The sequence below is a fragment of the Varanus komodoensis genome, unplaced genomic scaffold (genome assembly GCF_004798865.1).
Source record: "Varanus komodoensis strain SLA01 unplaced genomic scaffold, ASM479886v1 scaffold2, whole genome shotgun sequence".
Classification (NCBI taxonomy): Eukaryota; Metazoa; Chordata; class Lepidosauria; order Squamata; family Varanidae; genus Varanus; species Varanus komodoensis.
In genome coordinates, this window is record NW_025335568.1 from 24,637,156 (window position 1) to 24,652,378 (window position 15,223).

General features: G+C 39.2%; 2 protein-coding genes across 9 annotated transcripts in view; one reads left to right on the top strand and one right to left on the bottom strand.

The window, feature by feature from the left end:
• Positions 1-5,957, bottom strand: part of ZGRF1 (zinc finger GRF-type containing 1) — a 39,998-nt gene extending 34,041 nt beyond the window's left edge. For 4 of the 6 annotated variants that reach the window (XM_044428893.1, XM_044428895.1, XM_044428897.1 and 1 more), the window contains exons 1-5: positions 4,387-4,575; positions 2,661-2,730; positions 2,428-2,508; positions 2,272-2,328; positions 1,256-1,441 (exon numbers count right to left, since the gene is read on the bottom strand). In XM_044428893.1, coding sequence (XP_044284828.1) covers positions 1,256-1,441; positions 2,272-2,328; positions 2,428-2,508; positions 2,661-2,681 — 345 coding nt within the window. In that variant the 5' untranslated portion in view covers positions 2,682-2,730; positions 4,387-4,575. Of the gene's footprint in view, positions 1-1,255; positions 1,442-2,271; positions 2,329-2,427; positions 2,509-2,660; positions 2,731-4,386; positions 4,576-5,762 lie in introns of those variants that run through there. The other 2 variants (XM_044428894.1, XM_044428896.1) reach the window with 2 other exon arrangements.
• Positions 5,958-6,046: 89 nt separating this feature from the next.
• LARP7 (La ribonucleoprotein 7, transcriptional regulator) overlaps positions 6,047-15,223 on the top strand; it is a 28,015-nt gene continuing 18,838 nt past the window's right edge. For 2 of the 3 annotated variants that reach the window (XM_044428899.1, XM_044428901.1), the window contains exons 1-6: positions 6,047-6,232; positions 7,239-7,381; positions 9,983-10,198; positions 11,213-11,313; positions 11,414-11,497; positions 14,212-14,376. In XM_044428899.1, coding sequence (XP_044284834.1) covers positions 10,000-10,198; positions 11,213-11,313; positions 11,414-11,497; positions 14,212-14,376 — 549 coding nt within the window. In that variant the 5' untranslated portion in view covers positions 6,047-6,232; positions 7,239-7,381; positions 9,983-9,999. The remainder of the gene's footprint in view (positions 6,233-7,238; positions 7,382-9,982; positions 10,199-11,212; positions 11,314-11,413; positions 11,498-14,211; positions 14,377-15,223) is intronic. The other variant, XM_044428900.1, reaches the window with a different exon arrangement.

Sequence of the window (15,223 nt, forward strand, 5' to 3'; positions counted from 1 at the left end):
AACTTTTATAGGCTTTTTAACACCAAAAATGTCCCCTCCAAAAAATATAAATTTAAAACAGAACCATTTCTGTTACACAGGTAGTCCCTGAGAACATCTTTAAGCTGAATTTGTATGTAAGTCAGATCATGTGTGTATGGGTCATATTTAGCATGGTAAACCAATGTTTGTCTAAGTACATGCACAGCAGATTCTCAGTTAAGCGGCACCCATCGGGATTGGCAGATGCCAGATAAATGTAGTTTCTGGTGGCTTGAGAGTTATTATGAAAAATAGGCCTAACTAATACTATATCCCATACCATACCCTCTGTATTGACATATTCATATTGAAATACGGATATTAAAAGCAAATTAAGACAAAGACAAGCTATTTTCTGAGACTAAGCCTTAATGTCAGATGGTTGATGAACCAACATTAAATTCCTCCATGAGCACAGCACAACTCCCACATTTCTCAAGCCTCTTGCATATTTCCATCTTCGGCTTGAGGGTAAGCATTATGCATTAATGCTTACTTGGGACTTGTTTCAACTTACTTGGGGTTGGGTGAAAGCACAGACTTTGAATAACAGAAGATCCCAACTGATCAGTATGTTTACACATGGTGAATTGGTGGGAATGGAGACAAACGTGGTTGGTGTATGATATGGCTTACTCATGGCACACCTCACCAAGTTTAAACTTACATTTTCACTAGAAATTGATTTTAATTTTTAAAATATTATTTCTTACAATTTTTTGCCAGTTGCTTGAGAGTGCCAGCTGCTTGAGTTCTGGTTAAAAGAGAGTCTTTTGTACATATTTTATCTTTCTATGCATATAAAACACTTAATATACACTAAAACATCTTAAACACAATACCGTTCTGTAAAACAGCTTATAGAAGGCAATGCTAACTGCATGTGACCCAAAACACACTTGCTTGGGTACACCTGAGCCAACGAACAACCAATGCTGTGGAATATTTTCATAAGCGTAACAAACTAGTTCCTGCATTCACTACAAATTGCTTGTCTTTAACTCAATTTTTTAAATTGATAGGCTTTATGGCAGTTCATTCATAACTACAGATGTTAGCAACTCAGACTTGCTGTATTCAGCTCCATGTACTGCAGATCATAGATAGTAAGAAGCATCGGGTCCAGTAAACTACTGTCAAATGTGCTTGGCCAGGAATTGTTCTGTAAGTAGTTACCAAATGCATATGTGAATACAAGACACAAGATGAGAGAGAAGCTGAAAAAAGAACATACAGTATGTTTGCGCTTTAGGCCTGCTGGCAGGTGTAGGGATGAAGAGGAAAAAGACTTCAAGCAATTCCTTGGTAACATTGGTCCTCCTGTGTTCTTTGGCAGATCACTACATCCAGTTTCAGATGATTTTTCAGCTTCAACTGTGATTAAATATCTTTCACTTTCCAAGTCATCGCCAGACTTTACCTAGAAAGAGAGAGATTATCTGGTAACATGTTTATATGAATGATACAACATGTATATCTATTCTATTCCAATATCTATTCCAAATTCTGATTGCCTAAAAATTCCTAGTTATGCCTAGTTATGTAAGTAATCCTCTCTGGCATTTATATCTAATGTTTATTTATATGTTTTTAAACAAAGAATTGGCAAAGTGGTGACCATCAAGTGGTGACTCCGTGCCTGAGAGACCCTTTCTGGCAATTTCCTCACCCCACTGCTACTTACTACTGCTCACTTAAGCAGCTCTAATGAGGAAGAAGAAAGCAAGAATGACCATTGGTGGTAGGGAAGGAACTTGCAGTGGAAGGAAGAAACAGTGAGTACAGCAGGAAAGAAATCAAACAGGTGGAAAGAGGTAAACACAGCAGTAGAGTTTGTTCACGGTAAATTCACATAAGCATGCCATGAGATAAATTTTGTCATGTTGTATTAGCCAACATGTTTCTATCCTGGACATAGTTTGTATGCATTTCATAGAGACTGGCCACTGCAAACATAGCATACAGAGTTTTCAGAGTGTTCCCACAGATGAAAAATTGTTGTATAAATCTGTCAAACTAATTTTAATGGCTCTTCATATGGAATACAGCATGCTCTCCTGAGCATTTAGGTTGGCTGACTCTATATGAAATGACGCACGAGGAACTACAAATAACTCAAGACTCTGAACTGAAAATGTCCATACAAATGTGACCTATATAAATCAACAAAACAGATTTTAGATAAGATGAACAAGCAATTCATCTTCTAAACTAAGCAAATAAAATTGCATTAAAGGAAACAAAACATACCTGAAACTTCACAAAAATGCTATCCAAAATCTGACCTTTGTCATCAAATAAGGTTGCCTGTATTAGAGCAGAAAAAGTTAGATAATATTTTATCAAAACAACACAGTAACATGCATTGATGTCACTATAATTCCCTACTGAACGCACATATTTTACCTTATTTCCCCCAACAGTGGACTTTAAAATTCCATCTTGCCAGACTTTGGATTTTTTAGTCTTCTGATGTGTGTATAAAACCTATTTTGATAGATAAACACACAATTTTAATTGACAGTTCACAATCTGTTTTATTGACCCAATGTTTACATTTATGATTAACCCAAATATGCTGATAACTCTGATATATTGTTAACTAAAATACAAAAATATTTTTGAGATATCAGACTCACAGTAAACTCTTGACAAGCCATCACTTTGGTCAAACAAGATCACATCACTGGTTTCCAAATTTCATGCTACCTGAAAAAAAAAAATCCTGTTGAATTCAATGTCTGGGATATAAAGAGACCTACATATACAATTTGTAAGAGTTACTTTTACACAATGTTCCTGAACACTAATCTTAACATGCTGAAGTTAAAAAAGTAATATACAGTACAATGTTCTCTCTAGCAAGATGGCAAGTACTCCCCTCTGTGGTCTTGGAAGAGAGATGTTGTAAGATGCCAATGGTTTGCCCTTGTGGTGATGGAGAGGTCAAAACAACTGAACATGCTCTTTTTTTTAAACTGTCAGTTTTATCAAGAAATATGGGCCAAGGTTATTTCTCATTTACTTAGAAGGTAGCCAGGTAGATCGGATGTAAAGATTGATAGGAAGCTCCTTATAGGCACCAATGCCCAGTCAACAGCTTGCCGCTCTTGGTTTTTTGCAGCTGTCTGCAAGATCCACAAAGATATTGTATGCAGTGTTTTAAATTTTTAATTAAAATTGTAACAGGTAATTTTAAACAATTTAATATCATTTGTTTATTGTTATTTTGTCTTTTAACAGTTGGAATATTTTAACCTATGGTTATTTGTAAATTGTTTATTAAGATCTAGCTGGCCACTGATAAACTGTTGTACTGTAACAGCAGCAGTAACAACAATTCCACGCATGTGAGTAAAACTGAGTTCTAAGGAGCCACTCCAAGGCAAGGGTGCTTAATTATTAAAAGTCTAATTATTCTGAATGAATTTTATTCCTGACTAAGTGCAAACAGGAATGTAGCCTTCACGATTAAGCACAAAAGCACTGCACCAACCATATTCTCAATTTTTTTTTTAAAAAGGGACTTTTGAGCTTTTGCTGATTTGAATTCCAAAGCAAGTAAAGTTTATCATCTTACAATATCTTCAGTTCTTCAAAACTACCACAAGGTGTCTCATTCACATTTCAAGACGACTTTCTGAAAACAATCAGTCTAAATATAATTGGATTAATTTGCAAGCTAATTAATGAGCTCATTAATTTCAATTATAAAATTTACATAAATACTTTTAAGCAGAGATATAATTTGGGAAAATATTTTAATATACTACAGGAAATAAACATTATTGAGAAAGTCATAGCTCCAGCCTTCTAATTAAAGTTGTCAAGAAAATAAGTATAATAAGACAAATTTAAATGTATATTGTAATAACTAATGTTGTCACTTCTTTTTGTTTTCACTGAGTCTGACACACTTAAATTCAGTAAGGACACAACCGTATTTAGACAGAAAACATCCTGGCTGAGGATGTTAGGCTTTCTTCCACCTAAACATGGATTGGCCTCTAGATTGCACTCTAAAGAAAACTGCACTCCCCCTTATCCTTCACACTGACACGAAGAGAAAGGGAGAACAAAATAATGTCATGTTTATATGGTTAAAAGTATGCAAAGGTGCCCAGATTGGCATGCTCATGCATCGTTTTCCGCCTCACTTCATTTACCGCTTACAACTACCCTTTTGAGGCAAGTTAGGCTAAGAGACACCTCAAGACCTAAGGTCACCCAGTGGAAAGACTCAGACTAAAATCTGGAGTTGATACGCAGCCCCGTCTCCGCTGGCAGGCACCGACAAATAAGGAACTCGCTTTTTCCGCCCAGAGTAACCAAAGGCGAGCGCATAAAGCTTTCCAATTCTCCCACCTTCCGAGACCGAGGCCGTATCAAAAGAAAGCGATCCCTTCCTTCGTGAGGGCCGAGAGGAAGCCGCACGCCTCGACCCCACTCTCTCACAGCTCCGACTGCCTTCCTAAATTTCCCGCGCAGCACTGCTAGCGGTGACGTCCTCTCAACACGACGCGAGAAACACCATAGAGGTGAAACCTCACATACGGCCACGACTCCTCACTTCCTGATTAACCTTGAACAGGGTTTCTGCTCTAGTTCCCAAGGCAAAGTTTTCACCATAGAGTTGATGCAGAAAGACCGCCTCTACGCCACGCCCTGCGAAAGCTTGGCGAGACAAAAGAATAAAGTGGCTTCTTCTGATGCCTTCGCAAAAGTCACAGATTTGTATAAAATGTGCATTTGCCAATTTATATGTATAGTTATAATTTAAATAGAAATGCAGTAGAAATATACCCTCATGTTCAAACGACTGTCCAGGTGCGAACTATGAGTGAGCAGCGGTTCTTAGGATTCTGTCTTTAAATTGGATTTGGGTTGGATACCCCTTCAGATAGAGGGCAGTCCACTGACAGCACTGGAAGTATTGGATATGGTGATATTCCGGCTGAAGTCCTGTTTGCATTGAACTCAGCTGGGCTGAAAACATGCATAGCATTGCGTTGTCAGGCGGAGATTCTATGTATAATGGAGGTTCAGGTCGATTAGATTGTAAAAAGCCATAATCCTGGGAATGCTGGGAGTTGTATAGGTTTTCACCTATCATTGTTATATACAGAACATATGCTTAAGAGGCATTTGTAAAGAATTGTTTCACATTTACATGACAATTTGTTGTAGTTACATTACATTCGCTCTCCCTTAAGATGATGTTGATCACCCCACTAATTACAGCCAGTGGGAAGGCTACCCAGGAACAAAGGAAGTGTTGTCCGTAAAGAGATACCAGACTGTATGTCTTACAATGAAGATAGCAGCACCACTCATTATACTGTACATAGGCCAGCAAAGATCTGGTAGAACCACCCTTAGAGTGAAGAGCTGAAAGAAGAACACAAAGACAAAAAGCAGAAGGTGATGGAAAAGACCATCATTACTTGGGCACTTGACAGCCATTTATTTGTGAAAGATGTTAAGAATGAAATGAACTCGGAGACCCTAGATGGCGCAGTTCTACAAAGGCCCACTATATGCGTATTCCCAACAAGCCACTGGCTGACAATTGTTGAAAGGAAGAGAAGGACAAGCACTGAAACACGGAACACATGATTCCCAACAACAAGAGCATTTTGGCAAGATTACCAGGTTGGCAGGGATAGGAATGGGATGGGGAAATACAGAGGGAAGAGTCCTGCAGATTCATAACATTTAGACTAGTAGATATGTTACATTACATTGTTGTCACAGTTGTATCCCATTTTTCTTGCATCGTGATATTCAGAGTTACTGGGATTCAATGGGATTTCCAGTTGGTGTTTTTATCTCGAAGGTACTCTGGTGTAGGAGGGCAATTCCAGGCTATAAACTCTGAGAATCATTGCCAGCGACAGCTTCCAGTTGCTATTTTTTACGGATGTTCACCATGTGTCCGTCTATACTTTTCCTATCTCTATGACAACCAACTTGCAAAGCAGAGAATGACTCCGTCGCCTGGAAGAGACGCACGCGACTGCGGCTTGCGCCTGCGCAGAAGCGAGCTCCGCTCACCTTTTAAACAACCAATAGGGCAGAGGAAGAGTGTGGGCTTCAATATGTCGCGCGAGAATTTAATGCTCCAACGTGTAGGGAGGAAAAAGTAGGAGACTGGTTTCTTCCTCAAACTTTCGTTGGGTGTGACATTGTCCACGCTGGCTGGTGGCCTCAGGTTAGACTGGGAGCATGTGGAATGGAAGGAGGGAGGGGAATCGATACTGTTTAACCCTTTGTGCGTTCTTGTAACTAAAAGGCCTGTCCGACTAATGGCGTCCGCGCATGCGCTCGCTCCGCGCCTGGTTACAGCTAAAGAACGTTGAGCGGTGCGTGAGGAGGCGGGTCTCGTGGGCGTTGCCCGGCTGCAACTGAAATGCGGCCGTGGTCATTCAGGGGCGGTGGGAAGTGTAGTCTCTGTCCGCGCTGGGGCGAAGAGGGGTGTGTAGTCTCGGAAGTACGATGACTAACCCGCCTTTACTCTAAGCGTGCACAGCTCTCCCCACTGTTTATTTTATTCTCGCGACGGCCAGGTGAGGTAGGCTAGGCAGGCTGCGGTAAGCCTACCTAGTGAGCCTGATGGCTGAGGCGAAGTTCGAACCAGCTCTAGCCAAGCCCGTCGCGCTCCCCTAAGCGCTTGGGCCAGCCGAGGGACGTGATGGGTCCTGACCCCCTTTCTGTTTTCTGTTCCCCGACTGATACGCACTTTCGTGGTCCCAGACAAGAGCATAAAGATTTAGGAATAGTACAGTTCTGCAGGTTGCGGCATTCACTGGGACTTAAGCACAGAACTGGGACCAGTTCATAGGCTCAACTATACAGACTGTAAGCGGTGTAAAGCTATACATTTATATGAACTACCCAACCTCCCTCACCGGGCTGTTACTGTGATAATAAGATTGAGAGTAAGAGGAGATTTGTATATATTGCCTTAAGTCCCTTGAGAGGGAAAAATGGGATATAAATAAGCTATAACCCAGGGCAGTTCCTTTAACGTTTAATACTTTTGTTTAATATAGGTATGTGTACACACACGCACACACTAGGCCTACCATATAGTTAGCATTACCAGCACAATAGATAAGATCATGTATTCATTAATAGTTTGCCTAAGTATTGCTGCAAAATATGATATGGCCTACTTGCTCATTTCAACTCAAGATTTATTCTTTGCAAAAATTTAGGTAAAGTGAAAAGTATGCACAGAATTGCCATTCTGGACCACTAACCAGTTTTCCACAGTGGCCAGCCGACAGTCTTGGAATCTTGTTCTTGAAGTCAGCAGTTTCCCTTCCTCCTCCTGCCACTCCAGCATACGATTTCAGAGGTATGCTGTTACTTACGCTGGCACTTCCATTTAGTTTATGTAGTTAATAGCTTCTGCTAGACAAATTCACTAATTTTTATAAGACCTAAAACTAAGGTAACTGCCTCAGTAAAATCCTCTTTTTTTTTCAAATTGAAGTAATAAATTCAGTATAATAATTATGTAATGGGTGGGAAGTGCTCACTCTGATCATGTCTTATTCTGCCAAATAATTCTGTTGTGTGGCTCTGAGATCTAGTATTTTGAATGGGGCAGGGGAAGGAGAGAAAGAAATCTGTTTCCCGACCTATTGCTTTGCTTTCCAGAGTAAGTGTGTGTGTATGTGTGTGTACCTTAAGAATGAAATCTTGTGGGTGTTTAGATGCGCTGGCTGGAAATTGAAAGACTTCTCTCTGTCTAACCATAGATGCATAGAATTGCACCCCAAATAAGAAAACTTGATAGGACAGTATTTTCTTACATTCATTTTCTTAAGTCTGCATTTCCAAATGTGGTATGATGGGAACAATAATCATACAGGTTAAAAGGAGGAGCAACTCTGTTATTTATAATTTAGATGGAGGTTTCATTTTTTTTAAACAGACAGAACAAGATAGAGGTTTCTTGAATGATAAATGGTCTGCAGTAGAGTTAAGACTAGTGGTCCAGAACATTAGGCCTTGGATACAAATCTGCCCCTCCCCCCTCCTCAGTGCTAAACTGGTCTTCAGGGTTCCTCAAAGGACCATTCTTTTTTCTTCTGACCTCATCCTCATTACCCCAGTTACTGACAATTTGGTGGTTCCCAGGCTTTTGTATGGTTTCTCCATTCTTAAAGGATTAAATTTCTCTTGTGAAGATTGTTACTGACATTATTATCTGTAAAATAGGCCAGTTATTTTAAACATTTTGTTTCTGCCTCTTGTGCTTTGGCCCTACCACCACTGGAATGTAGCTCTGAAATATAATTTGGTGCTTGGGCTGAAAATGGCTCGGCTCCTGTGTAGAAAAAGCATGTGAAAAAAATTGCATACTCCTTTTTTATGTTATGAAAACCTAGTGTCCTCAAGTAAAAATGAACAGTGGAAGAACTGTTGACACTGTTTGACAGCAGTTTTTCTGAGTTTCAGCAAAGATTTTTTTCCAGCTTGGTATGAAGATGCTAGAGATTGAACCAAGAATCCTCTGCATGCAATTCATGTACTGTGCCACATAGCTACAAGGAAGTATTTCTATGTACAGTGCATATTTAATATATGGAATATGCTACTACAATATGTTGTTGCTGCTAACAGATGATTTTTAAAGGTGATTAGATAAATTAATGAAGAAGAATGGCTATTAGTCATGATTGCTTTATCCTATTTCCAGGATCAGAGGCAACATGCCTCTTACTACTAATTACATGGAAGTATCAGTAACCAAGGTCTATTGCCTTCATGCCTTCTTTTTGGTTGTCATATAAGCAATTGGTTGGCCACAGTGGGAACACAAGCCTTTAGTCTTATTCAGTAGGACTACCACTATTTTCTAACTCAGCTGTTCAACTCATACACTTAATTGTTTTCCTTTGGCTTGGTATTGATCATATTGGGGAGTTTTAGCAATATTTTATTTCCCTTTCTCAAAGAAGCACAGAGAAATGTATTAGTGTACTGCATGAGGTTGAAAGGCTGGTTGTCCAGTGAAGTTTTAAACCAAGCAGGGATTTGTTACATCCTGGCTTGACATTCTGGGTTGTGTCTTACACAGGTTTTCTGTAACTATGGATTGCCAAGGTGGGCTCTTTCCCGTGAACAAGCCAATCCATGCGAAATGGCCTAGGTTCTCACTACATGATAACTTACCATAGCTGGTTACCCATCACAAAGTGCCTTTTAGTGCAATTGTAGTCTTCATTGGTTTTGCTGCTAACACAGCTACCCCCTAGCTAACAACTGACTAGTACTACTCTCTGGCAATTGCCCCTTTTACTTTTTTCTGTTGACTGTTGAACAGTCTGATATTTCATTTCATTTCTGGTTTCCTCTCTCTTGCCTTTTTATAGTTACTTATTTGTTTGTTTTTGTTTCTGTGGTGAAATATTGCTACGGGGGGAGGAATGAAAGGAAAAATATTGCATGAGCCTTTTCTGAGTAGAAATATCTGTGAAAGTAACAGAAGAATATTTCTATTAAGAGTCCTGTAGAACCATTTTAAATTTGCCGCTTGATCATTTGGAAAAGCAGAGCCTCACTATAAAAGCAACTTACCCTATTGATGATGGTTTGTCATTATAAAATGAAATGTATGAGTACTTTAATGTATGCAGACTATTGTATTGTTATACTAAAAATAAGTAGCTGAAAATGACTTATACTAATTTTTATAATTTATAATTTTATATAAATATAAAATGTTTATAAAAGTAGAAAATTAAGTAGTTTAATTAAACCTTGGACACACGGAATAGGAAGTGGCGTGCAACATCTTTGTGCTTCAGTGTTAAAACAATGCATTTATTTCATGCATAGATTTTAATCATGTAATGGTGCTGCAGTAATTGTAGTATTATAAACATTCAAAGGATTACTGTGTGTTCCTAAAGACTAAAAATACGCTACATTTTATGTTAACTTTCAGGTGAGAAAGTGTGAAGAATGGAGACTGAAGCTGTAAGAACCAAAGGCATGGAAAAAGAAACTACTGAACAAAGAAAGGAACGAGAAAAAAAGAAAAGGTCTAGAGTTAAACAGGTGCTTTCAGACATAGCAAAGCAAGTGGACTTTTGGTTTGGTGATGTCAATCTTCACAAGGACAGATTTCTCCGAGAGCAAATAGAAAAATCTAGAGATGGATGTGAGTTTATACTTTACTAGGCCAGTAATAAAGTTTGTTGCTGTTGAAATAAGTAAGAAATGTCAGTTTTAAAAGAACCTCACTGGTTATCTGTTCACTTCTGGGCCCAATTCAAACAACTGGAACTTACATTAAAAGCCCTGCATGGCTTGGAACCCAATTACTTAAAGGAGTAAGTTATAACCAGTTATAAACCATCCCGAGACACCAGTAGATAGACAGTCTATAAAATCTATTAATTAATCTGTACTCGGTAAGCTGTTGTAGGAAAGTGTTTTTTCATAGGAATCTTTGAAAGATGAATCCCCAAAAAGGATGTACACTCTGTGATAGGTGAACAAAGCATAATGATAGGGTAATCCCTTTAAAAGGAAAAAAATGCAATATGCAAAGCAATATGATAGGGTACAGAACTTATGTTAGATCAGTTAGCTTCTTATTTATCTTAATACATTTCTGTACTCCCTATTAGCTGAAGCTTCTTGTGTGGTTATGAGAATCATGCCAGAGAGTTAGCAGCCTATGCGGGATCTTCTAGGGGCAGATATGCTCCCTTAACTGTGAAATTCCAAGGCCAGTCTTGAAAGCTTTTCCAGTGAGATTTTATAGACATAACAAGTTACCAGTTTCAAAACCAATTTGTTGTTGAGCATGTGCAGGCCTCTGGTTTAGCTTTATGGCATAACCCACAGCTGACTTTTTTAGATTGCACAGTGTGCTGCATGAATCCAGCCCACAGGATTGTTTTGGAGCCAAACCTAACAGTTAACCCATGGTTTGTTTGTTTGGTTAACTGGGGTTGTTGAGCCCCTAAGCAATCCGGATGTTTGCTTGTATGTCATGTTGCACAATGAGTTGATTGCAGGATGTGGAAAACCCAGATGTACTGCAAGCAGTGCACCTGCATGTTCCCTACATCTCACTTTTTTATACTTATGGACTGTTGACTGTTTGCAGCCAGGTCAGTCACTTTATTACCATTTTACATACTGATTTCAACTTTTCTATTTTTAGATGTTGACATATCACTTCTGGTTTCGTTTAACAAAATGAAAAAATTAACCACTGACAGAAAATTGATAGCACGAGCAGTTAAAAGTTCATCTGTTGTAGAAGTGAGTATAAAACTTGTTGGGGTATTTGGTCATCTTCTATAATGCTGAATGAGAGGAAATGTTGTAGAAGAGGTTTCCCTAACTAGTTTATATCTTACAGTTGGATTTAGAAGGAACTAAGATAAGAAGACGTCAGCCACTGGGTGAACAACCTAAAGATGTGGATAGTCGTACAGTATATGTGGTAAGATGTCTCTGTTTTTGAACTGTTGCATATTCTCTAAATTAGGACTTCAAATTTTTCATTAAAAAACCCCTTTTTAATCATAACTCTTTTGAAGAAGAAAAAACAAAGAAATATTTTGTTTTCCCCTTAAAGCAGAAGGCAAGCTAGTGTTGGAGAAGCACTCCTCTGAATCAGAAAAGGCTCACGTTGATCTGAACTCCCCAGAGGAGGCAAGGCCTTACCCAGAAATTCTGGGTGTTTTTGTCTCATGATGTGAGGCAGAATTTTGGTGCTCTCAGTATGGGAAAAATCTATATAAAGCAAAGGAGGAAAAAGAAAGGGAAAACAATGGGACACCAATCTGGGTGACAGCAAAGTTCCTGGATCAAGTAAGTCCCTGTCCCCTCTTTTTCCCCAGTCACAGGGACATGGATGGTCCAGCCAGGGGTTCCAACACTTAGGCCAGTGGGGGGATTCCTCCCAGCTGTGATTAGCTATGAAGCCATGGCCTTTCCTCATGGGCATACCAGCTTCCTCCCTAAGACTGAAAGCAGTTGCTGGTAATTTCAGCTTTATGTTTCGCATCTCAGGGCACCACCAAATGTAACCCAGAAAGTGGGTCCCTGCATTGTTCCTTGAGCCTCACTGAAGCCCTGGAAGCCCAGGGAGGGACTTCATTCGAGGACGGCCTGCTTCATGAAGTTAGAGTCCTCCCATGTGGAGCCCTGAGGAGTTTGAAGTAGATGAAGAGTGTATGTTGGGGAAGCCCTAGGTATAACTCCCAAAGTGAGGAGATTATTTTGGTATGTTTCCCACAAGTGGCTGGGTAAGGCCCCGTAGCGCCATTGTGACTATGGACCAGTCTCTTGCTTTCACTATAGCCAGCCTCATAAGGTTGTTGTAAGAATAAGGAGAACCATGTTCCTCAGGAAAAAAAGAGGGTAGGAGTTTGATCACAGGCTAAAGTCTCTAGGGCCTTCATTGGTGGCTCTGGGAATGGGAGCAATTGTTAGAATGCTAGCCCTTAGGGTCACAAGCATCACTTTGGTTAGAAACATTTTGGACCTAAGGGCCTCCTCCACCAAGTTCCAGGCACCGGTAGCAAAGACTTGGTGGTTTTTCCATCTTGTCCCTTTCTTACCTAGGTCATCTTGCCCTCTACAAAGCACTTGAACTAGAAACTCTTTCCTTTTGCCCACACACATCCACACCCCAGGGAAGAAAATGGCATAACCTGGTGGATAGAGTAAATTTTACCTGGACAGGGCTAGCTCATTCATGCAACATACTTCCTTGTTCTGTTCCTTCTGCTTGCAGAAATGCATTGATACTTTTTCTTGTGGAACTTGCTGTGGAAAGGAGGCTACATAATTATCACCAGCAGTCATCAGACAGGGAGTCACGGCACCTCCAGCAGCAAGATTGCTGGGGTGATGTCATTAACGGCTGTAAGCTGGAGACAGAATACTTACTTGGTCCTAAGATATGTATTCTGTAACGAATGGATATATGAAGCTGTTCATAAAAAGTTCCAGTTCATCTTATAATGAAAAGTATTGCCAGCAGTAGAAGATCTTTAATATTCTTAAATGTCTTAGGTATGGTTAGTTGTTGAAAAAGGGGCCTGAATTAATACTTGCATTACTTGATGAACTGTGAGGCAATCCAAAAGGAATAAAATTAAAGTTAATAACACAATTTGCTTGGGATATGCCGAAAATGTCAATGCTATTGATGGAAAGGGATCTCTCCATGTCATAGATAGTATCTGTTTTCAAAATGTTGTATGGTAACCCTGAGAAGTAGAAACTGTTGACACTTTACCAAAGCTCTCATTAGCAAAAAAGAATACCGCTCACAGTTTTTGGTTTGAAACTGGAACAGTACAGGAATAGACCGAAAGTACTTTCAGATGAAGTGCTTCTAGCATTATTAATCAAAGGGAATTGTGTGCCTATTCTTTCTATTCTCAATTGATTTACTATGAAGTAAAAATAATGGGGAAAGTGGTGGACTGTCAGTTGTATACTCACATCTTTTATTTTTCACCATCTTGAACATCCAGTTTATGGAACATCCGATCTGGACTCTGAGTATGTTGAGGGACAAGTAATCCAGAATTTTAACCCAGCAACAAACTATGAGTTCCAAACTATAGACTGTCTTTCAGCACCCCAGAGATTTGGGTTCACATACCACATCAAACACCTCAAGAACAAGGCATTCCTGGAATGCTTTAGAAAGCAGATGCAAAAGCAAAAGTGGCAGGCAGGTGGGAGGTATCTCACTTCAATATTACAGAAACCAATATTACAGAAAGCATTCTTTTTTACAAATTAACACACCATTCTGACAAACCTGTCTCAAGCTTTGCTGGTTCTGTACACATGCTAGTCATATATCAAATGCAGAAATGAGGATCTTGAATTAAATTTTTAGCACAAACTACCACTTGGTATTTCTTGTGATAAGGTGTAAGATGTGGCCTTGAAATACCTTTTCTCACTCAAATATTTGGTGTAGTCAGGAGTCCTCAAAATATAAAACGAAAGTGTAAGGGAAAGTATCTGTTAAAATTATGTATGTATGAAGTATAAAATAGCTGTGTCCTGACTTGGTTCATTCAGGATGTCAGATGTTAACATATGCAGTGACTATAGTGGATCTTGAATATTTATGCAGTAGTACTAATAACATATCTCCATCCTTTTATTTATTTTTGTTTGCTTTAGGAATTACTTCCAAAAAATGTCAATCACAGCTGGATTGAGCGGGTATTTGGGAAATGTGGTAATGTAGTTTACATCAGTATCCCTCGCTATAAGACTACTAGAGACCCAAAGGGATTCGCATTTGTTGAATTTGAAACAAAAGAACAAGCAGAAAAGGCAATAGAGGTCAGTTACAGACAACTTAAGTTTATTTTTGTGTTAATATTTAACTTCATGTCTATACAAAATTTTGACTTCTGTGCCAATACCATTTCTTGGACAATTTGTAATTCAGTGTTAATCCTTCTGTGGCTACAGTTATGTAATCAAGGCACACTCTTTGCAGTGAACTTGGAGATACAGAATTTATTACCTGCAGAAGGTTTCAGTTTTATTTAATTTCAGTACTGCTACACAACCAAAGCTCTGTGGATGGTTACATTATATCTCCGCGTGTCAGGAGCTGAGCCAGCTGGAGCCCAAGGTCAGACTAGATGGCCTAGGAGACCCCTTCTGACTTGCTTTGTTTCTATGTTTCTGTCTCAAAAACAGCCATTTTCCATTGTGGTGAATCTGAAAATTTCCTGGCAATATCTGCTAAAAGTTAGAATGAATGTGAAACCACTCAGGATATATTTATGAAGCAGTTGTATACATGCCGGCTTCAGAATAAAACCCATTAATTCAAGTGGGGCTTACCTCTGAATAGCAAAACAGAGGATTGTGCTGTTACTTGTGATACAGAGCTCCAGCGTCCTACCATTCATAATTCTATCCACTTTCCATTTATTACTGTCCAAAAGTAACTGCTGTCTAATCCTATGCAAATTTACATTCAAATTAAGCCCATTAAAATCAACAGACTTCTAATTTTGTAAGGGTGGGTTTGCAGCCTAAAACTTTAGAAATCAATTCAGTTAAACTATGTTCTCATGATTTATTCTGACTTTAAAAATGTGAACTGGTTCCAGACTTTTCTGAGCAGGATTCTGCTTGGAATGCTTGCCCTGACAGAAAGGAGGCAAGGAGGTGA